General features: G+C 31.5%; 1 protein-coding gene across 1 annotated transcript in view; it reads left to right on the top strand.

The window, feature by feature from the left end:
* The window catches only part of LOC106477076 (oxysterol-binding protein-related protein 1-like), an 86875-nt gene extending 69587 nt beyond the window's left edge, over positions 1 to 17288 (top strand). Inside the window, exons 4-11 of the mRNA XM_013937679.2 lie at positions 772 to 869; positions 2531 to 2707; positions 4379 to 4457; positions 8979 to 9097; positions 11054 to 11345; positions 12015 to 12131; positions 14689 to 14812; positions 17176 to 17288. Coding sequence (XP_013793133.2) covers positions 772 to 869; positions 2531 to 2707; positions 4379 to 4457; positions 8979 to 9097; positions 11054 to 11345; positions 12015 to 12131; positions 14689 to 14812; positions 17176 to 17288 — 1119 coding nt within the window. The remainder of the gene's footprint in view (positions 1 to 771; positions 870 to 2530; positions 2708 to 4378; positions 4458 to 8978; positions 9098 to 11053; positions 11346 to 12014; positions 12132 to 14688; positions 14813 to 17175) is intronic.
* Positions 17289 to 23766: the final 6478 nt, after the last annotated feature.

The raw sequence follows: 23766 nt of genomic DNA, 5'->3' as shown, positions 1-23766 counted from the left end.
GAAGTTTCTATGCAAGTGTTCTGCATTCATTTATGCCATTATTGTAAACCAGAGACCAAAAGGTCATAAACATGCACTAATCCTTTTGCTTTTAGGTAAAAGTTAGATACAGCAATGAATATCTCATAGAAGCTTGTACCAGTTTGATCTTATGTCTGTGTCCATTCCATGGGGTGACACAGTAACCAGCAAAAACTGATAAGTTGGAGTTTTTCTCTCCATGATTATGCCATTTAGAATAGCCATTGATATAGATATTATATGAATTATGGGATTCGACACTGGGGCTCTTTGTTTAACTTGAATATGTTACGTAACTATTCTTTATCCTGTCCTTGTCCTATGCAGACTATAGGAAACCCTCCTCCATCCACAGCATCCATTGAAGACACAACATAAAGTAAGAAGCTGGGTAGTTTAGTTTGGAACATAGGTACATTATTGTGAATAAATATCATCTGTTTTATTGTTCATTTATGCTGGTTTTTTTGCTTCCTCTGGTGTCAGTTTTCAACATATTCTTTGCTTGATAGTCCTGACCCTGCATTTTATGGGGATTTTAATTTATCTATCAGTTATCAGTGTTCCTGACCTAAGTACTAACTATACCTTGACACATTCATTACAGTTGGATTTTTTTAAATCTGTTTAATATAGCTATTTAATAAAGTATTTCATTTTATAACAGGCTTTTTTCATATAATATATATAATACAAATAAGAGTGAATTATGAAATATGTATTTTTCTATTTTATTTTTTCTATCCAAAGTATGTTGCAGCTTTCGCTGTTTCTGCATTAGCATCAAACTGGGAAAGATTGGGAAAACCTTTCAATCCTTTGCTTGGAGAAACCTATGAATTAGTTAGGTGGGTTTATTGCTTCATTAGTTATCAAGTTATGTATTAGCTTTATCAATAAATATTATTCAAACTGATAAGCCTGCATGACCACAATGAATCACACTACATTAGGGTTCTTTGTTGTGTGATATATATTACATTAACTTTAGAATAAGAATCAACATAGACAGTGTAACAGTATATAAGAAAAAAGATGTCTATCAAATTTCCTGTCTTATTGAGATGTTAAAAAGTGACTGATGCAAGTGCTAGTAGGTTAACCCCTTGTCTAGGTAAGTACTAGCTTGGTGTGTGACAGGTCTCGGGTTTGAATCTAAGGCAAGGAAATGTACCATGAAAAAATGAATTTCCACAATATGACACCCAAGCTATATAACATTAACATTTAGGTTGTGTCCCATTATGCAAAACACTTTATAATTAATCATTTATAGTACAAAAAAAAAAAGTATAGTTGTATATTTGAAAATACATTGAAATTGAATCCAATATTGGCCTGTTGTCCAATGTTCATGGGCTGACCCATGGGGGGTGGTGGGTGGGTGGGGATAGGGTGGAAAGCTACCCTTTTTTTTTCCTGCATAAGTTAAAAAAAAACAAAAAAAAATGGTTTTGGTTTGTTCGGAATTTTACACAAAGCTACACAAGGGCTATCTGCACTAGCCATCCCTAATTTAGCAGTAAGACTAGAGGGAAGGTAGCTAGTCATCACTACCCACCAACAACTCTTGGGCTACTCTTTTACCAATGAATAGTGGGATTGACCATCACTTTATAACACCCCCATGGCTGAAAGGGCAAGCATGTTTGGTGGGATGGGGATTGTGAGTCAAGCGCCCTAACCACCTGGCCACACCGGGCCCTTAGGAGTAATAAAGCATAATAATTACAAAATGGGATGATTTAAAATATCTACCAAACCCACCCTTTGAAACATGCATAATTTCTGAAATAAACCACTTTGTTTGGTTTAAAATGTACCAGGAAAGCATCAAGTAGCCACTGCCCTCTAAAGTAAAATAGTGTATCAGTTGGTGTTGTTAATGCAGAAGTGTTAACAAACTGAATATTAATGCAGATATAGTAAGTGATGTCCACATGTGGTAAACTGTTTCACGTGTAGTAGAATAATGCTGACTAAACTAGTGTAACGAGGTGACAATCCACTGTTTCACGTGTAGTAGAATAATGCTGACTAAACTAGTGTAAAAAGGTGACAATCCACTGTTTCACGTGTAGTAGAACAATGCTGACTAAACTAGTGTAACAAGGTGACAGTCCACTGTTTCACGTGTAGTAGAATAATGCTGACTAAACTAGTGTAAAAAGGTGACAATCCACTGTTTCACGTGTAGTAGAACAATGCTGACTAAACTAGTGTAACAAGGTGACAGTCCACTGTTTCACGTGTAGTAGAATAATGCTGACTAAACTAGTGTAACGAGGTGACAATCCACTGTTTCACATGTAGTAGAATAATGCCGACTAAACTAGTGTAACAAGGTGACAATCCACTGTTTCACGTGTAGTAGAACAATGCCGACTAAACTAGTGTAACAAGGTGATAATCCAACTACATGCAATTGGAAATATATTGTGATCAGATTGTACAATCTTCATGTACTTAAATGAAAATACCTGAAATTACTTTTTTCCCTTCTGAACAGGGAAGATATTGGTTTTAGGATTGTATGTGAACAGGTTAGCCATCATCCTCCCATCAGTGCTTTCTATGCTGATTCTCCACATTATATTTTCCATGGATCCATATATCCCAAGCTCAAGTTCTGTGGAAAGACTTTGGAAATAAAACCAGAAGGGATGCTTACTGTCAAACTTTTAAGGTAAAGAGGAAGTATCAAGCAAAGTTTCTATGCTATAAAGTTCTGTAATGTAAGAATTTTCTTTATGTCATTTTATAGTGACACTTTCAAAGTAAAATTGCTCATAAGCTACAAAATTAATATTATTAATATTATTATGATAAATTGTTATATCAACAAGTACATTCAATATGACATTCTATTTTTGTAACAAATGTTCAGAAGGTACTTATTAATAGTACAGTGGAACGATATAGAAAAATAAGTATATTAATTACTTAATTCAGCAGTTAAATTTAGAATAACTAGTTTTTAGTCATGATTTGGCAAAAATAACTGCATTTACAGAATTTAGATGACACATTAAAATGTGATATTTACATATAAAACTTCTCTACAAATCTTTAATATTTTGTTACAATTCTACAGTGCAAGTAACTCGCTGTTGAAAGAGTTTCATATAGATATTTCCATATCGTTAATTAAAACTTTTCATAAAATAAAGAATTTACATTTCAAACCTCATTTAAGATTGTACACAATACGTTTTCATTCACCAAAAATAATTCCTGAACCAAAGTGATAGTTAACAAGATATTCAGAAAATTTCCACGTGGACAAGAATAAAAACCCATCCAAAATAAAATATATTAGAAAACTGAACATATTTGAAGTAAACAGTGTCACAAAAGGATTAGCTGAGTATTGTAGATGTAAGTATCTACATGATTCCAAAATCGTGCAGTAAAACTAACAAAATATATTAAACAATGATCATGCTCTCTATTAAAAAAGGTACATCCCTACATGTAACTGTACTAACAGATGCAAAAATTAATTAACCAAATAACATTGAACAAGAAAAGTTATAAATGCTATTCCTGACAGGTAAATAGATGATTTATTATTTTTAAAGCAAACTGTATTAAATCTATATAAAACCCTAAAAATATATTATAAAGCATGATATACCTGATCTATTCTTGCATGACATTTATTTAAATTCTTGTTGTTCATTCCTTTGGTATATGGCTTTACATATTTTTAAACAAGATTAGTTTAAGTTTGTTGTCTTTATTTAAATGATTAAAACTTGACAATATATTACATAATACCAAATTATATCTGTTACCAGAGTGTGTTGTTATATCCAAATGCCTTAAGGCTGAAACATTATGTATTTAAATTTAAAAATTATTTAAGTGTGTTTAACAGTGGTAATAAAATATTATGTATTTTTCATTCTGTTCTAAACAATGACACTTTTCATGCTCAAAATAACACTTTCTAATCTAAGCAATATTATGATCTATTAGTTCAGATCTTCATCAACCATTAACAGATACAAACATCATTTCTTAACAAGCTCCAATGTATGGATAAAGCCTACTAAAACCTTTCAGATGGATTACAGTCCTTTCTACCCCCCCCTCCATTTTTAACCTTTGAAAAACTTAATTTCAATTTTTGATATAAGCTTGTTTTATATGAATTACTGATTTTATGAATTACCATTTGATGGTTGATTGTAGATGTTTTTAAATTTAAAATAACATAAGAAATAATGTAAAAACTATAATTCATGAAACTCCACTAAAACAAAAAATCACAAATGGTGAATAACTGTGCTACGTATATTGTGTCTAAGGTAAACAGGGTTAGTAAAGAATTATCTTTTTTTTCTTTTTTAAGACACGATGAAACATACACATGGACCAATGTAACTTGCTGTGTCCATAATATAATAGTAGGAAAACTCTGGTTTGAGCAGGTAGGTAACTTTTTAAAACTTGAAGTTGTACTAGAAGAAAGAGTTGAGTAAAAACAAAAAAATAAACATGTGCGAAAAAAAAATCTAAATCAAACATGATGGATAAAAAGTTACCAAAGTTTGTTGGTTGATTCAAAGAAAAAAAAGTAGCTTTTTTTTCATTTTGTTGCTACAATTAATAATTTGCATCTTAGAAAATTAATTTTAATTAATGGTTCTTGTGACATTACAATAAGCCTGATAATAAATTTTAAGAAATCCTTCTTTATTGGCTTTGTAATTTTGTTTTGATGTAATATCACGTGAATTAATGAAATATAAATCATGCTTCACCGGCAAAAGGTATTATACACTATATTACTTTTAATTGTTTGCTGTTGTTTTTTAAGGAAAAGTTGTATCTTATTTCTAAATATGAGTGAGGTAGATCTTGTGAACTCAAGCATTACACCACTTTGATGTTCATGTCTCTGTAAGCCCCATGGTTACCTTACCATAGACAAATAATGTATGACTGATGAAGTGTGTAGAATGATAATGTTGAAATAACTTAAGAGGAAATAAGAAGAAAATATGAAAGAATATAATGCAGATAGACATAGCTGAAGATGACATGACCAGTTTGTCATAATTTTTATTACAATGTTTGTTTCTATCTCTGATGTAAAACTTAAAAGCTCTTCTACCGTAAAAGTGTGTACTCTGAATTTCACTATAAACACTTTACAGAAAATAGTGACTAAAACTATGATAATTGTCCTAACAAATTTAGAGGGTAATGATTAGGTTAAGCATTGCATTATTGTTGAGATGATCACACTTGTCGATTGAAAGCATGTCGAGTAAATGCGTAGTTTACCTGCTCAAAGAAAAGTTTGAGATAAAAGAAACTGCATAGAGGTGGTATGATTATGTAGTGTAAAAAAAATTGTTGAAAATCCTAGCTCCTGGAAGGTGTGCAAAAGATCTAGAAAACCTCAAACCTGACTTATAACTGAAATACTTCACTCTCATTGGATCATTGTACTACAGCCTCTACAAAGAAAGAACTGATCCTAGGGGTATTCTCCTCCCTTATTGTTGTTCTTCCCCCCCAAGCCCAGGTTTATATGTAGCAAGAAGGAAGTGTAATAATAAAGAAGTAATGTAAATGAAGAATTTTAGATGATATTTACTTAGAAAGGGAACTGCATGAATATTAAAAACAACAACAACAAAAAAAAAAGAAACCAATGGAACAATCTTCTCTAGTTGTCAGAAATTTCTTTGATACCATGTTCAGCCCAGTTCAAATCAGTAATGTCATTTTAAACCAAATAACTAAAGGTTATTGTTACGTCTCTGTATGTTTGTTTGTTAATTTTTCTACTATAAAAGTCCTTTCTTAAATAAAACTTGTTTATTCTTCCTCAATACAACTTCGCAATACACTTAATTTTCACAGTTACACACACTATAGTTCACAATAATTCACTCACTTTCTACTGTGCTTGACTCAATTGTCCGTCTCTATCTCCGCCTGTCAGCAACTATAGTTCCGATCTTGTATCTGCTATCCTCGGTTCCCGCCGACCGTAACTGCTGTCCTTGGTTCCCCACTCTCTCTCTGTCTAGCGAACTTGTATACGATAATACCGCTTGTTCTAGAATCTTCTAGGCTCTCAACACGTGCTACCAGAGTCACTTGACTTCCGCTGTCGTAACACACTAGCGTTTATAGCGAAGCTTCTAGAATACTTGTCACGTGACCCCTGCTGTCCTAACACTGCCCATTCCTTAGTATTGTTCGTCCCAAACAATAGCCACTTACGTTAAACTAATAAACAAATAACAATAACTTAATTAAATTTACTGAATTTACAAACACAAAATCAAAATTAAACAAAGTCTTTTAATTTTACGGGACATATCTTCTTCCGTATTGGTCTCCATCTCGTTGGCTTCTGCTTCAAGTGGGGTTCATCTGCTTCATCAGGAAACGTCCTATCATTGGTAACAGTCACATCAGTGGTAGTAACTTCATCAAGGACTTCACTGTTTCCCTTCTCAAAACCGAATACAGTTTCTTCCTCGACAGTGGCTTTTTCAGGTGACACGTCTTCAGCAGCATCATTTGTTCCATTGTTCACTTCATCTCAACTGAAATGTCCTGGACCGTGGTAACGCCAAAGCCTGTTGGCATGCACCACCTTTGGCTTACCTCGCTGACCACAATTTATCCGGAAAGTCAAGTCTGAGAAACGATTCACTATGTCATATGGGTATTCCCATGGAGAAGACAACTTAGGAGACTTCCCTTTGGTCTTCCTGGGATTATACAACCACACCTTGTCTCCTGGTACAAAGCTGATTTCAGTAGATCTCTTATCATAAGATAACTTTATTGAATCAGCAGACGTTTTCAAGTTTGAACGCACTTGATGGTGAATATCATCAATCCTTTCAGATAACACTTTCACGAACTCTGGCACATTTTCAGGAAACTCTTCATAAGGTGGGCATCCCTTGTGCTTGGGTCCCCTTTTAGCACAACATGTACTGCATGTTCTGCACCGTTCTTCCACATCTCGCCTCATATCTATCCAGTAAAATATTTGTCGTAGGTGACTCAATGTCTTCTTAACTCCGAGATGTCCTCCTGTTAAAGTATCATGGGATTGACGCAGCACAACTTCCCGTAACTTTCTTGGTATAACCATTTGCCAGGTCGTCACTTTCCCATCTGCAGTTTCCCATCTCCGGAGAAGAATACCATCTTCAAGCTTCAGCTTGTCTAATTGAAGTTTCTAAATTTTAAGTATTGGGTGTTGGAGGCTACGATGAGGATTCTGCTGTTTACAAAAGGATTTAGATCATTTGGCAAGTTGGTAAGATATATAGCAAATGAGTTGTGATTTTAATAACTGTAAGGTAATGGATATGGGTTATGATAATATAAACTGTAAGTATAATTTTGATGGGAATAACTAATGGTGCTAAAGAAGAAAAGGATCTTGGTGTTTTGGTTGATCAGTCTCTTAAGCCATCCAAGTAGTGTGTTGCTGTGAGAGGTTATAATTTTGTAATGTAGGTCACTGAAAAAGGGCTCATTTAGAGTACTGTGTTCAGTCTTGGGCTCCTTACCTTATAAAGGACATGGAATTGTTGGAATGATTTCAAAGGAGGGCTACCAGAATGATACCAGGGGTGGAAAGTCATATGGGGACAGGTTAAGATCTATAAACTTTTCTACTAAAATAAAGTTAGAAGTGTATAAGGGAATTGATAGTACTGACGCAACATCTTTTTTTTTTCGTACTTAATGGTGAGAATGGTTGGACAAGGGCATAGAAATGAAATAAACTTTGTAGGGTAGGAGTCATCTTCACCTAATAATACACATTTAATTTTCTAACAGGGTGGTTGACCTTTGGAATGGGTTGACCTCGTATATGGTGGATGCAGTAAATTTAAGGGAGGGATTGGTAAATATTTACATGATAAGGGCTGGCTTAAAGTTTTTTTTCATTAAAGTTGTGTTACATTAGTACTAATCACTGTGTAGCTTGATGGGAGCATAAACTATGACTGTAGTCTTAAATACAAATAAAGTAAAAACATTTAGTGAAAATGTAAGAGAAAAACATGAGAGATACTCTTTGTAACTACCATAATGCTTTTTATGAAAACAGTAAAGATTGCAAACAACCAAAACTTGTAATAAAAATAATGGTCACCATCACTAGCAATAAGTTGCATTACTATTTTATATCTGTTAACAATATATATATATATATATTGCCCTCGTTACAATCAGTTTTTATGGATTTTCCTGTATTCACTAACTTTTAGAGTTTTAGAAGATTCTAGGTTACGCCTAGTTTAATTTATTTGGATTTGCTTTTGAAACTTGTATTGAAAGAATATGATATTTATTATATATCTCATTACTTAACTGTTACTATTGAAATTACACAATGAGGTATATAATATTTCAGTTTTTTCCTAAATATCGATTAACCAAATTATAAGAAAATCCTTAAAAGCTTTTGAAGAACATAGTAGTATTGAAACCATAAAAGAAATCTTTTTTTGTTGATTGTAGTTAGAAATAAATATCAGCAAATGTTTAAAGTGTCCCAGTAAAAATGCATCAAAATTAGGAAAATTACTCTCTGGAAAAGCAGGAGAATGCATAAAATTTAATCCAGAACCCAAGAGCTTCCAGGGCCTTGTGTCAAGCCCTGGACCTAGGCCATAATGGGTGCTCCTATGGTGTACATTCCCTTGCTTGCTCCATCAAATAAATCTTGGGTGCCCCCACTTTTAATTTGCCTCCTACACTTCTGTATATGTTTTACAAATCCTTAAAATAGAGGGAAAAAATTAATACTTTAATAAAATGAAACTTATTTAATGATTAACAAAGTTTGTCAGATGAGTCACGTGAATTTTAAAAGAAAAGTTTTATTTGTTAAACATGGTATTTGATAATAGCCACATACTACTGATGTGTTTTTTTTATTTTTACTTTTGATGTAGTATGGCATGTTAGAGTTGACTGGTCATGACACTGATCTTAGTGTTGTTCTCAACTTTAAACAAGCAGGTTGGTTTTGTAAAGATTTGCACCGGATAGAAGGATTTGTATATAATAAGCAGTGAGTATGTTTTTTTTTTTCAGTGTCCCAATTGGTGTTTTTTCTAGTTGCAAAGCTTTAGAATTGTTTATTATTAATAGATATTACATAAACTCACTAAATTGCTTTATTTATTTATGCAAGACATGCTAAAACTAGACCACAGACCCATTAAGTCTGAATACATACAATAATTTATTAAATTGTATAATATATAATGTATATTGTACTTGTTTAGGAACAAATATTTTAAATATTCATAGATTTCTACCTCAGAATCTCATAAATTCCATCTAACTTAACTTAAGTGTTATTTGCTGTGGAAGTAGGACTCAAAAGTGGTACATACCATATTAAGGGGGTAGTGTAGTGGAATGGACACATTGTATACCCATATCTAATTTTGATTGAAATACATTTTCTAGCTTGTGCCCATGTAATCAGAATGAAACAGATAGACATATGCACTTCCAAGTCTTTAATGAGACCTCAACATTACCCAGGTTGTCAAATCTTGACTTATGTTTAAAGACACTACATTTTAAGAAACATTAATCATATTTTATGTTTTGTTTTCTTTTAGTCTAAGCTGTATAAATTATCAGAAACTCTTTAAATTAAAATTGTAGGAAATTAAACTTACAATTATTGCAAAATATCAAGGTTGCAGATACTGTAAATTGGCTCGTCCCTTTCCACCTAGGCATATACACCACTACTTAAGGGAAACTTGTAGCCAAAACTGCCCTGTGCCTAAAGCTATTAAAAAGATACTGAATGGAGTGGAAAATACCACCAAATTCTCAGATTTTGGTTTTGTAATTGATAAAGTTATGGATTGTAAAAGCATTTTAGAGACATGTGTAGTCTTTCCTTTTTCTGTTGTTCTCACCATTGTCATTGTACTACTGCTGATTGTGACTTAAAATTAATTCAACTAGATTCAACATCATTGTGCCTAGGTTATGATGTTGGCAACTGCTTGTTTGGAGTATGTCAGAATAATATAAATTATGAATGTAGTTTTTATGCACAAAATCATATTCACAAACAAAATTAGGCCTATTCGTGTTTAATTGCTAATGTAGTCAAGTGTTTTTATCACTTAACTCGTACAAAGCATTTTTCTATAATTTCTATCTTATGAAAAGGTCTAATTTTCTTTCCATTGGAAGAAAGAGATGTATACTTTATATAGATTCCAAAGAAAGTTTCTCAAAATACTAATAATAGTTTATTAGTGAAACCATGATCATGAAAAAACGATGTATTTGTGAAACATACACTTGTCTTGGTGAAACTCCATAATTACAGAATTGAGGAAAAACAAGTACCAACTGTTTCAAGTATTAATTATATAAAATGAAGTTTACTTTGAAAAGAATTTAAAATAATTTCTACTACAAGTTAGAAATATATCAACAAATGTTCAATTTTCTGGGAAGTCTTGAAGTTGTTCACAAGTTGTCCATGTTCTCTTAAATGTCCTTAATCACTAATAGATTGCTCTAGTTTGTGATTTTATAGCTAGGATGATAACTTTGTAGCTGCTTTACTAGTCAAAACCCGCCATTCATCTGGCATCTTTATTACATACTTAAGTATTAATTAATACATGGTTTTAGAAATATTAAAGGAACAAATCATAAAAGTAACATTTGCAAGTCTGGTATTATGATATAAAGGCTGTTGTCAGTCAAATTAAATGAACTAAAATGTAAAAGCTGTGAATCTATACACAAGTCAAATTAAAGCCACATCTTGCAATATAAAGGCCATACTTTAATGTATGTTAATGTCAGTTAAATTGAGCTTAAATCATCTTTCAAAATAAAGATACCTGATGCAGTATGGTAGTTGCACTTAGACGGTTACTAATAAATATTTTCTTATGTTTCCTGTTCATATCAATCAAAATAAATTAATTTTGGTTGTTCTGTTAGTAAGTCATATACCTTATGCTACCCATTTTTACAGGAAGACAAAACTTCGTTTTCTGTATGGAAAATGGACAGAATATCTGAAGAGTGCTGAAGTTGAAGCATATGAAGATTATATTCACACACATCCAAAACAATTTTGTCCTCCTGACAGAGCACAACCTCTAAGTGTCCAGAACACCTCATTGTTTAGTAATATTCCAACAAGCAGTCCAGTTCACACTCCAAAGAAAATAGTAGAAAAATTTCATAGTTTTACAAGGTCTTTTTCAAGCAGTAGCAGTGGATGCAAAACAGTTAGTACAGAATTTTCAAGCATGCTGTCTATGGTAAGTGTATAAATTAATAACATGTGCCTCAAATTTTCATTGATTAAACTTTCAACATCAGTTTCATGGCTAGTTGCAGTTGTATAAATCAGTCTTTTTCTTTCTATTAAAATTGAAAAAACTATTGAAATATTAGGTTATAATGAAAGAAACAAGTGAAAAAAACCATGTGATACAAAAAATTCTAAACAAAAATGTAAGATTCCTAATATTTACTGCTATTTATTACTTGCAAATTGTATGGTTTTGTCCCATTATTTATTCTTCATGAGCAACAGCTCATGCCTTCAGTATACGTTAAGTGTACATAGTCGGCTATTAAAGAGCAAAATGTTATATTTACAAACATTATCAGTAGATATTCTAATTACATTTATTTTTAGGTTATAAAGTATGCCAATACATAAATGTTGATTATGTTTAAATTCTACATTATAGAGACCATTTTATGAGCTACATTGTCCATTATATTTTTTAAAAGGCATTTAGGATCACAAAATATAATGGATTTATAATTTTCAAAAGACACATGTAATACTAGTAGATACCCACTTCTGCCATTGATGTAAAATAATTTGGCAACATTCAAAAGAATGATGTGAAGACTACTAATTTTTTTTACCTCAATTTTTGGCATCATTCATTTTTAATGTTTTTTTTTTTTTTCAGCCTGTCAAAGATGATGTTAATGGTATAATACCTAAAAGTGATTCTTCTTTATCATTGGACATACTTAATTCTGTAATACTGTGGCAAGCTGATCCCAGACCTGAATACTCTGCTGAGGTTTGTTAATAAGTTTCAATTCTATGTAATATGAAAATAAAAATGTGTTTGTTATAAATCTTACAATTTATATTTGAAAATAACCTTGCACTTTGACCCAGACATGTCAGACTGGCATCATCAAGTAAGTTCGTAGACATATCTCGAGTACAAATACTTTTGTAGCACATCCGAGTTGTTGTGTACAACAGACTTATACATGTTACTAACAGCTTGTCACATTTTGTATAGATACACATAGTAAATTCAGAAATATATTCGACATTCCTTCTCCAATATGGAGGTCAATCCAATCGACCAACTTGTGCATGTTCAGTTAATAAGCATAAAATTCATTTCTTTTTAGTGAAGAATAAATATACTTTTGTCCATCATATAGATTGCATAGTTAATTTGCATAACCTCTAGAACCTACAAAATGTACATCTGCTGTTGTTGTTTTTTCCCTTCAGTATCCCTGTATATTGTATACGATATTTAATGTCCTCTAACACAAACTGCCATTAAATCAGCAGTGTAAGGTAGAATGAATGGTTGATTAATCTGACACCAATCACATAATAGCACTCTGTTGAAGTTCATGGTATGTGCAATTTAAATCCCATCCCTGCAAATAGGGTTAATTGTTTGCTTGATGTCTAGCATTTGTCATTATGTTATAATTATAGGGAAATGCAAAACACTACATGGAAGAGTCACAGCATAATATAACTATAAAAGTGACAGATTTAAGTTTCTAGTGTTTTTTTTGCTGTACATAAAATATATGAACTGGGAGGATAAATACTTTTTAAGCTTTAAAAATACACTAATCCCATTAGTGCCTCTAGTATTGATGTGATTATATAACAAAGTAACTTGAAATGTTTATCAAATAAAGAAGTGACAAACCTAATCTATTTACTGTTGAGAGAAATGAAGTAGAACTTATTTCTTGAACTAACCATGAAACAGGATAGTTTGCTTTTCTTATTACCAAAATTGAAAAGCTAGTAGTGAATTAACTAATGAGAGTAAAAACTACTTTGTAGTGGCACTGTTTTACACCTAGTCTATTAAAACTTTGAATAAAAAGTATTTTTGAGAATAAGTATATTGAAATTACAGTTGCAGTGTTAAACACAGATATTTGTGTATTAAAAAAACATAATTAATGATTTAATTTATTTCTAGTTATTTCTAGTTCACATACAATTAAATATCTCTGTATTTAGTACTATACAGAAATTTGTATATTTTTATTGATGCATTTATTTGCTTAGCTGTTCCAAATGATGGATTAAAACTTTGTATGTTTACTTCTTGTTTCTATAAGAAAATACTGTAATAATTAATGTATAAAGTAGATGAAATTGAAATTAAATCAGATATTACTTTGAACTGCATGCTTGATTAGGACATTTTTCAAATACGGAGGTGGCATCAGTGAGGGGATGAGGTGAACTCCATGAAAGATTGAGGTGGCTGCACTCTACATTTTGTGGGTACACATGCTGTAGTATTTAGGAAGTGAACCAACTTTAAAATGAAGCATTCTTTGTTTGATGTTGGGATTACAGGGGGAGGAACTAAGATGTATTTTGGGGTAGTTAACCCATAATAAGTCGCCCCTCCCCTCCTTACTGACAATCCTTGAAATACAGTATGCCTAAATTTTGCTTACTATTTAAAAGCAGTATTTTAAATACAGTATGCCTAAATTTTGCTTACTATTTAAAAGCAGTATTTTTCTAAGCAGCCGTATGAAGTAATTTAGAATTGTTGTATTATAATATTTGAGTAGTGTAAACCTGATTAATCTTAAATTAGTATATTTTAGTATTGCTTTTATGTATCACTAAGCACAAGATAAAATGCATCTTCTACTTTATAGCATATAATTTCATAAAGACATAAAACTTGTAAGCTGCATGAAAAAACTCGCTTTGATAAATATATATTGTGAAAATCAAATGGCAAGAAAAGTATGTTCTGTAATTTATCAAGTACGAAATATGAATACTTAATATTCATTCTGCATTGATGTTGCATCTAAAATATTAGAACAGAGTGCACTGAAAAATGCAAATGCATACTGAGGACAACAATGCAAAGAATTATAATCTGCGTGATAAAGTATACTTCGGGAAGAAACGGCTAACTCATAACTGAAACTTCTACTTCCCAAAAGTCACTTTGAAAATGTTTTTATCATTTTTGACCTCAATGAGGAGTGATATAAAGAGAAATACAGACTATAGTAGGTCTGGAGAACCTTTTTTTACCATGAAATATTAGTGAAAAAACGATAAACAAATTTGCAACCATTTTCTAATATATGTAGATAAAACTGGAGACGCTTGCATGTTTTTAACATTGTCTACGTACTTGTGCTTTTCATTGTTACTAAATATGGCTTTCAATATTGCTCTAAACAAGTATTTCAGCTAAGTTTTGAAAGATCATTATTGAAAACGTTATAAACAAATGTCAGAAAATGCTAATACTTTTTTTCTCATATTATAAAAGAGAAAAATTGAACGTGTTCTGATATTACATTCTTACCTATATATTTCAGTATTACTACTTTACACTGTTTGCCATGGCTCTAAATGAATTAGATGATGACTTGAGACATCAACTTCCTCCTACCGACTCTCGTTTAAGGCCAGACATTCACAAACTTGAACTTCGTGACATTGGTAAGATTTTAAGTTCTGAAAATTTTTCACAAGAATAACTTTCAATTTAAAGCAGGTTTAGAAGACTAGCTGATGTATCTCTTCAACGCATGGGAAAAGACACGGGAGGGGAGGAGGGTGGCAGAACCAACTTGCATGTCTACCAGCACCAATTTGTTTTCTTCACTTTGTTTCTTCAAGAGCTTCATTTGATCATGTCAATTGTTTTCCCTTTTGCTTCGGTTATCTTAATTTTTCCTAAGCTTTTTTGATTTTGTTGTGCCATCTATCTACTTTTCTTTCTCTTGCTAAGTGACGTTTTCTTTTTTTAATTGTTTCGGAACTATTTTTAGTTTTATTCAGAATTTCAGTTTAGTATTATTTTTCATAGATGGCATTAGAAGTGTTATTTTGAAATGAAAAGCCTAGGTGGCTTGATGCTGTAAGCATGCAATCTTTTACTTTGAATATTGATCAAAATCTTAAAATCCTGATTTAATACATAATGGTATTGAAAGAGTTTGGTGTAAATATAATACTTTTAGTTGTTGTTATAAGAGTCCCAACTTGACTGGGCTTTGAACATGAGGCTTCCACATGAGAGTTAAGTATTTTTACCACTGAGTCATTTTGACATACTGTGTTTGAAGTCTAATGTTAATAAATATTAATATTAAATTTCATGGTATTTTGTTTTTCCAAATGTTGAAGGAGCTTGCTCAAAATTTGATCACTTATTTAGAAAACAAAATTATAAAAAGTCCCAACTGCACTGATATTTGAATACGAGACTCCCACACGAGGGCTGGGTGCTCTAACCAGTGAAGCAATTTGAGCATTACTGAGAAACATAGCAAAAGTCCATAAAGCTGCATTTAGGGGCTTATATAAAAGCCACTGTTGGTAACTCTCCCATGTTTTCCTTTCCCTCTTTCTCTGCTTCTTTGACTCCCGCTGTTTTTCTTCTATTCGATTCTTTTCATATGCAGCGCCATCTTTTGAGAGAAAAAATACCAATAAAACCTCTAATCACATAAGATAAAAATAATGTATTTAATTACATTATCAGTACAATAGGATGACCATTCATTTAAGTTACTGGTTTATGGGAATATTTTTTGGCTGCAAAAACACATAACATCATATAACATTATATAGAGTGAACCAGATACTAGTGTGAAAAACATTTATTAACTTTTAAAATAAATATAAACATTGATATTAAATTATACATCAGTCTATAAGTAAATCCTTGACCACAAGCTAGCCTACACTCTGAAGTAACTGTACAATTTAAAAACTTTGTAAACAATCTCAAGTATGTACCTGAAGCTTGCCTGTGTAATGGCCAGTATGTGACCCATAATGAACATAAAGAGAACTTTGAGAAATTTACCATGTGGCAAATGAACACAATTTTTCTTTGCTTTGTGCTTGTCTCTTTATGATATAGTTAGTTCCACAACTAGGTAATAAATCTGTACTGTGGTTAATCACTAAGAATGATGTTCCAGGTCCAGAGTTGGTTTCAGAATTATTACTTCTATCATCAATGATGCTAAATCTATTGATCATGATTATGCACTAATGCCCGACAATGTGGTTGTCATTGTAACAATCTTACAATGATGAAGTAAATCTTAATCTACACACCTTGATAAACTTTCCGCAGATCTTCTACTGGACAGTGACTTGTAAGACAATGTGTCCAAAGTAAGCAATACTGTATTGATTTTAATCATTTGATTCCTCTTGATATCATAGTTTTTGTGTTCAAAGGCTTAAGTAATCTTATAGTAATGTAAGTCAAGGAAGAAATGTTTTAAATTTGGGTTCTTTCTCGAACCATACATCACATAATAAATGGATTGTAATTGCTACTAGAATAAAAAATAAATGTTTTATTGTTGAATAATGTACATGGTGATCAGCCGAACCATTTTTCTCCATCATGTACAGATTTTTCGCAAAAATATCATAATACAATACATAAAAGAAAGACCACAACATGTAATTTTGAGACTACTAAACGTGGATTTCACAAAAAATATGAGGATGTATATTCGTTTGACATCAATGTTCTTCCATTTTCTTCAGTTTGTTTGTATTTTTGTTAACAAACATAATAATAAAAAATGTTCATTTTGGTAAACAAAATAATTTGTAAAAAAAATCCTTACATGAGAGAAAAAAATTATTAATATTTTCGAAATCTGCATAGCTGAATTATGGAAAATCTGTTATTAAAACCAAAACCACTTTTATGAAGTTTAAGTTTGTAGGCCTGTGTTATTTTTTTTCTTCAGAAATAATTTTGATAATCATATTACAAAGGTTTGATGTACAAGAGGTGTCAGGTTATTGTTTTATGGTATGTTTTATAGGTGGTTCAAACAAGAAGAAAGTCAACACACTAAGACTAATGATTGGATTTATGCTGGAGGCTACTGGGAACGAGAATTTTCTTCTTGTCCAGATATTTTTTGATAGTATATGATTTCTATCTTGTAGTTGGATATATTTATGTCATGAAAAACAAAATTGTTCCTCCAAGTAGAATAGATATGATGATTAGTACTCTTTAATTGGTTTAATATACTGAATAGGTTAATCCCTTTAAATGTTCATATTTTAATGGCCCAGCATGGCCAGGTGGTTAGGATGCTTGACTCTCAATCTGAGGGTCGTGAGTTCGATTCCCCGTACCACCAAACATGCTTGCTCTTTCAGCCGTGTGTGTGTGTGTGTGTGTGGGGGGGTGTTATAATGTGACAGTGAATCCCTCTATTCATTGGTAAAACAGTAGCCCAAGAGTTTGTAGTGGGTGGTGATGACTAGCTGCCTTCCCTCTAGTCTCTCACTGTTAAATTAGGGATGGCTAGCACAGATATCCCTCATGTAGCTTTACGTGAAATTCGAACCAAACAAACATATTTTAATATGAAAAAAATTCCTAACAAATTACCTGAAACGGGCGACTTTTATGATGCAGACTTAATTCTGAGCTTGTCTATTTTTATATGGTAATTCAAGTAAGCTATATATTTCATCAAAAAGTTGCTTTCATGTTTATTTGTACTTTTTAATGTTTAATAATATTTATCTTTTTTTCAACCTAAACAATTACAAAATCAAACTTACTTAATAGGAAAAATTTCCAAGTACTTTAAACTCATTGTACTGACAATAAATCATTTTTAACATATTATAATTTTGTGGATTATAAGTTTAAGATTAATATCTTAAATAAATGTAATATAAAGCTTTGCTTTAAAATTATTTAATGATTTTAATTTTATCATTATACCATTTTCAATTTTCATCACAATCCAATGTTTCATATTAACAATGGTGATTTCAAAATATTAATAGGAATTAAGAACATTTGTTCATGTCCTGAACATTTATTACAAAATATATTAGCACAACATAATTCGTACCTTCATGTTGATGTTCAGTTACTGACAATTTTAACTTCAGTTTTCTAACATAAAAAAACTACAATTGAGTTGTGTTCCACTGGTCAGAGTGAAGCTTCTTAAGTAAAACAACTTGCATAACATAAGATCTGTTTTTTTTAATTTTGAACCACATTATTTAATATGCTAAAAAATAGATGTATTTTATGCATTGGCTTTATGCAATAAACTCTCGCTTTACCCCTAGATAACAGAAGATGTTTTCTGTAAGCATAATGAGTTAAATCCATGTTTTATATAAAAGTTATCACCCCACCCCAGTTAATCTCTATTGTCATTGTACTAATAATATTGCAGGAAAACAAACTTTTTTTGGGGGGGGGGAGGTTCATAGCAAGCTGGTTCAAACTTGTAATGTCACATAAGCAGCTAGGGTAATCATAATGCTTTACCTAATTGATAATGGTTGTAACATTTTAATTATTCAACCAGGTTTTATACATTGTGGGACATGTGATGCATGAAAATGATATACCTTTTTTTTTTATAACATCCTTAACTTTCAGAGCACGGTTTGTCTCTGCAGTTAAGTGCTTATTTCTTTAAAATGAACAAAACACAGTGCTCAGAAATTTATTTATTAATTTATAAAAAAAAATAAAAAATGTAGCTTTATACACTATTGTTTGAATATGTATGAGGTTACATTTTAGTTGGGTGATCTTACTTAACCAAAACCAAACCAGACCTCAGTATAGCTAGGATAAGTGTTAAGCATCAAATCAAGAATAAAAGCTAGTTTACAAGCAGGTTAGCAGTTAGAAGGTTCCCCAAGCTGGTTGTTGCTGCAACTAAAGTAGCATAGAAGGATTAAAATATTCTTGTCACAAATTTGAAAATATTCCAAATGTATCTTCTTCTTAACATCAAATAAGCTTCTATTTACATTTGTATATTAATCTATAGGCTTTGATTACTTTGGTAGAATGCTTTTCATATAAATTTGTGTGTTTGTTAATTTGAACAAGCAAGTTGTAATACAAATTCTAATTGAGAAAATTGATAAAGGAGAATAACGTAGAAACAATTGTTGAAAAATAGTTATAATTATGTACATGTATCAAGAGGATTTACATTTAGATTAGTGCATGAAAGTGTAGAATTTCTTTAAATTTTCTTAAACACCAAACTACTACAGTCACCACAAAGATATATTCTTAGAATTCTACCATAAGTGTTTCTTTTTAATATATTACATAGGTATTGATTACGATTTTAAGTTTTAAAAATCTGTGAAAATTTAGGAAAAGCTAGGTATGTTTTGTGTTTTTTTTTTATATGGAAATAAAACAAGTATTTATTTTGTAGCATATCAGAAAGAATAGTACAAATATTTTTAGACCACAATATTTGGTTTTCTCTTATTATCTTTTTCAATGCCGTACATGGTTGTTTTTAAAGTTAATAAGCATTATTTTCTTGTTGTTGTTTTAATGGTGATTATCAGTATCGGGCAGCTCAGCCATTGTCTATCCAAGTACATATTTTAGTTTTTCGTCAATATGTGTTAAAAGGTGTAAGGAGATTTTTGCATGTTGATATTTAAAGATAAAAAGAACATATAATGAGCATACTTTAAAAGTTTAAGAAATGGTTTAACCTTAAGTTTTAACTAGGCTTAAGACTAATTAAAAACATTTCTAAAACATAATGTAAAACAACTTATAAAGAACTTAATAAAAATTAAATTGAAACTTTTCACCCTCCACTGCTGGTGAGACCACAGTTTCTATAATTATAAAACAGTCAGCTCTTGAAAATTTCATGGGTAGCAAATGTACCATAATGTTTGTCATTTCACTCTTGACTACTTTTTATTGTGTATGTCTTATTTTATGTCATGAAATATAATTCTTTGGAGAGAATTGGAGAAATTAAGCTTTAAGTTAAGTTTTTTAAAAATCTTTTCATAAAACATTAAATTCAGATGGCTTTTTGAAGTAACTGTCTTCTCTGGCGTTATTTATTCAAATGATAATGTTTGATCAATATGAAATCATTAAAACATTTTAGGCCGAATATAGGAAATATGCGAAAATTCGATCAACTTCTGTAGATTATTTGTTCACACTTTTCCCCCCTTTAATTTCTACTTTAAAGGTATAAACAAAACGCTGCTACAACCAGTATCAAACGAAAATAATTAATTGAAATGTATAAAAAGAAATCCAAAATAAAAATTTCAAAGAACTATGATACAAATTTGATCACTTATTACAAAAAATTAAATAGTAAACCCGTGCCTGGCCAGGACTATGTACAAATGTTAATAAACAATACAACACAAATCTCAATGTTATAAATTTCAATAAATATATAAGAAATTGGAAAAAAGAACCAGAAGAAGGGAAAAAAAAACTTAATTCACCAGCGAATAACAAATTTTCCAGAATTAAACCACTTCTCAATATCAAGAACAATACTGAGCAATAGTTCTTTCTAACTATATCTTGTAAACTAACTCGTTTTCAAGATCAAGGAAGGCTTTTAATTTAGTGGTTAAACCACGATGTTACATTTCACGTGACTAGTTATTACCAAAAAATCTACATAATCTTTCAAAACATTAATATCTGTACGTCACCACTAGGGGAAGCTTGTGTCAGTTTCATAATACATAAATACTCAAAATCAACGTGCTCTAGGTAGAAGATGAGTTTGCGTTTTAATATAACTAAAAATTCATAGTTGAAATGATAGCAGGAATATTTCGAGGGACACTCAGTAGAGTGTATACCTCCGCTACGCAGCGTTGATCAAATTCGGTCCTCAAAAAATACAAAAATTTGTCCGTATGTTCGTCTTATCAACGGATACGGGCAATTTTTGGCATGGCAGTGATAAATAATATTATACATAAGACCACCAAGTTTCATCAAAATCCGATCGTTTTTGATTGAGTTATAGAGGAAAAATAGTGTGAAAAATAGGTTCCCATCTTAATAGATAAGGATTTTTTCGATATTGGTGACTGTGCTCTGACCTTGACTCTCCAAAAACTAATCCCTTCTAAGTTGGTCCATAGTCAAAATGTATACCAACTTTCGTCAAAATTCATTCGACCGTTTTCGAGAAATCTTGCTGACAAACACACGGAAAGTCAGTGGCGTAACGAGGAGCGGAAAGGCCCGTTGCCCCCCCCCCCCACCTACCCCCGAGCTTCTTCCCAAACTAATAATGTTTATGGTCAATATGGAGTAACTGAAATATGTAAAGCCAATTAAACTTTGCTTTCTTATTAATCAAATACAATGAATGAGCAGGAAGGGTTCACGTTTTAAAGAAATTTAACGTGAAGAAAAAATTTCAGCTCGATTTAGTTTTCTAAACTTACGAAATCAGTATTAGCAAATATAAGCAAAGTTTAACACAGATTTACATGAAACTTGTGAATATTCCATAAGAAATATCTTTTTAAAATATTTCTCATTTGCTTTCATCTCCGCAAGTTGACTAGTTACTTCATTAGTTTAACTGACGGGATAAAATCTTGTTCGATTGAGATAGAAGTGCCAGTCCATGTAATGGTTATTGACTCGTGGTACTTCTCCAATAATTTTTAACTTTGAAAAAGACCGCTCGGCACATGCAGTCTGAAATGCTTCAGAAAATGACCCAAATCCTCCTTCACTGTACCTTTGAATGTCGGCAATATAATTTCTTTCACCTTGTTAATGGTGGTCAGAATATATTTCACAACTTCTCAGTCATCACCTGATCAAGATGCCTCAACATTGTAAGGGTAGCATAAAAGGCAACTGAGTATAAAAAGTACTTGAAGAGTATATGTGTGAAACATTCTACTCGTTGTGATGTTATTCATGTCTAAGAAAAAAAAAAGTGAAATGAAACAAACAGTGTTGTTAAAGGTAAAACCTGGGCATAGAAACTGATCAATGCATTAATTAATATGCAATGTACCCATAGAACTTCATTCTCATTAGTAGTGTGATTAACTAGGGAGTCTGTTTCTTCCAAAATATAAAATCATTCAAATCAAGAAAGAAGAACAACACCACGCCATCTGGTAGAATAGTATATCAATACAACCATACAGTGTTAATACATCCAGCCATATATATATAAGAATTGAAAGATGTGCAACTACTTTTATGCCATTCCTACTACGATTACAAATTCAATAAAACTAAGAGATACCTTCAATTATCTCTCATGGTTAGTTGAGAAGTGAAGGAGCTATTGGACATACTTAGCACTTTGCCCGATGAAGAATACGAGTCTAAGCACATTTACACTTAATGAACTTTCTGTTTGAGTTATACGTTGAGAGTCTTATCAATAAGTTCATTTAAATCAGTCAGTAACAAAATGAAGAGACTGTATGATGACAATGTTCAGAAGCTAAGGTAAAGAAGTGGTTTCCAGAGATCAGTATCCGAGGAAGAAGTAACAATACTCCAATACAAATAAGCTTCACTTCATCAGGAACAAGGTATAGCTTTTTCATTGGGATTTCTATCCACAATTTATCACTGGTACTTACACCTATTAGATTTGATATCATACTGTTTTATTCTTTTTTAAATGACTGATTAGCGCTTTTTAAGGACAAACACAGATGACTGATTTAATTTAAACTAATTTCATCTTCATATCGCCAATAAATAGAAAATTGTGGACTTTTATAGCTCGAAGTCTTTTATACATTTTAGTCAACAACCTTAAAGAAAAGTTCTGTTCTTGATCCTAATAATATTGTATACATACCATATAAAATGGTTATAATATCATTGATTAGCTTCCACAACGGTACTCCTGCTTCTTTGTTTGATATAGCATACTTGCATTTTATTATTCTTTACCTTTATAGTGTGGTAAATGGGTTAGGGTAACAACAAACACTCTTTTAAATGGTGTCCCATCTCTATACTGTTGTAATTTCAACTAGTCTGTTTCTTCTTGGAAACTTGGCTCAGTGTTATTGTTCAATAGACCGAAGACATGGAATCTAAAATACTCTTTCAAATACTTTCCTCGAAGATTTATTAAAACCAAATATCTTAATGTCAGGAAACTGTTCAAATGAAAGTGTTTCTGATTAGAGTGGTTTTAGGAGAATTACTTTAGTTCTTCTTTGTAGCCTTATTCATTTTACTATTTCATGTACAAGATTATATGGGCCCACTTTTTCTTCGAAGATCATTCTGTTTAATCCACTTCACAAGAATCATCAAATAATTTCATTCACTGACTTCAAAACCATTTGTATGTTGTAAATGTCAAACTTACGATACTTGGAGACGAATACTGTAATATCAGTCTCCTTGTGGTGGACGAGGTGCAGGTAGCCCATTGTGTAGATTAGTGCTAAAATCGATAACATTACAATAATTTTCTCATGCAAATTTTAAGTTTTTTACTAGTTTTGTTGACTGCAACATAGTTTATAAATACGTGTTTCAAAAACTCTTCAGAGTTAATTATAAATTAAACATATCGAAATCAGGCTATGAAATGAACATAGTGTTACGTCTC

Source organism: Limulus polyphemus, unplaced genomic scaffold, assembly GCF_000517525.1.
Source record: "Limulus polyphemus unplaced genomic scaffold, Limulus_polyphemus-2.1.2 Scaffold162, whole genome shotgun sequence".
NCBI classification, from domain to species: Eukaryota; Metazoa; Arthropoda; class Merostomata; order Xiphosura; family Limulidae; genus Limulus; species Limulus polyphemus.
This window is presented reverse-complemented; position numbering and strand designations above follow the sequence as displayed.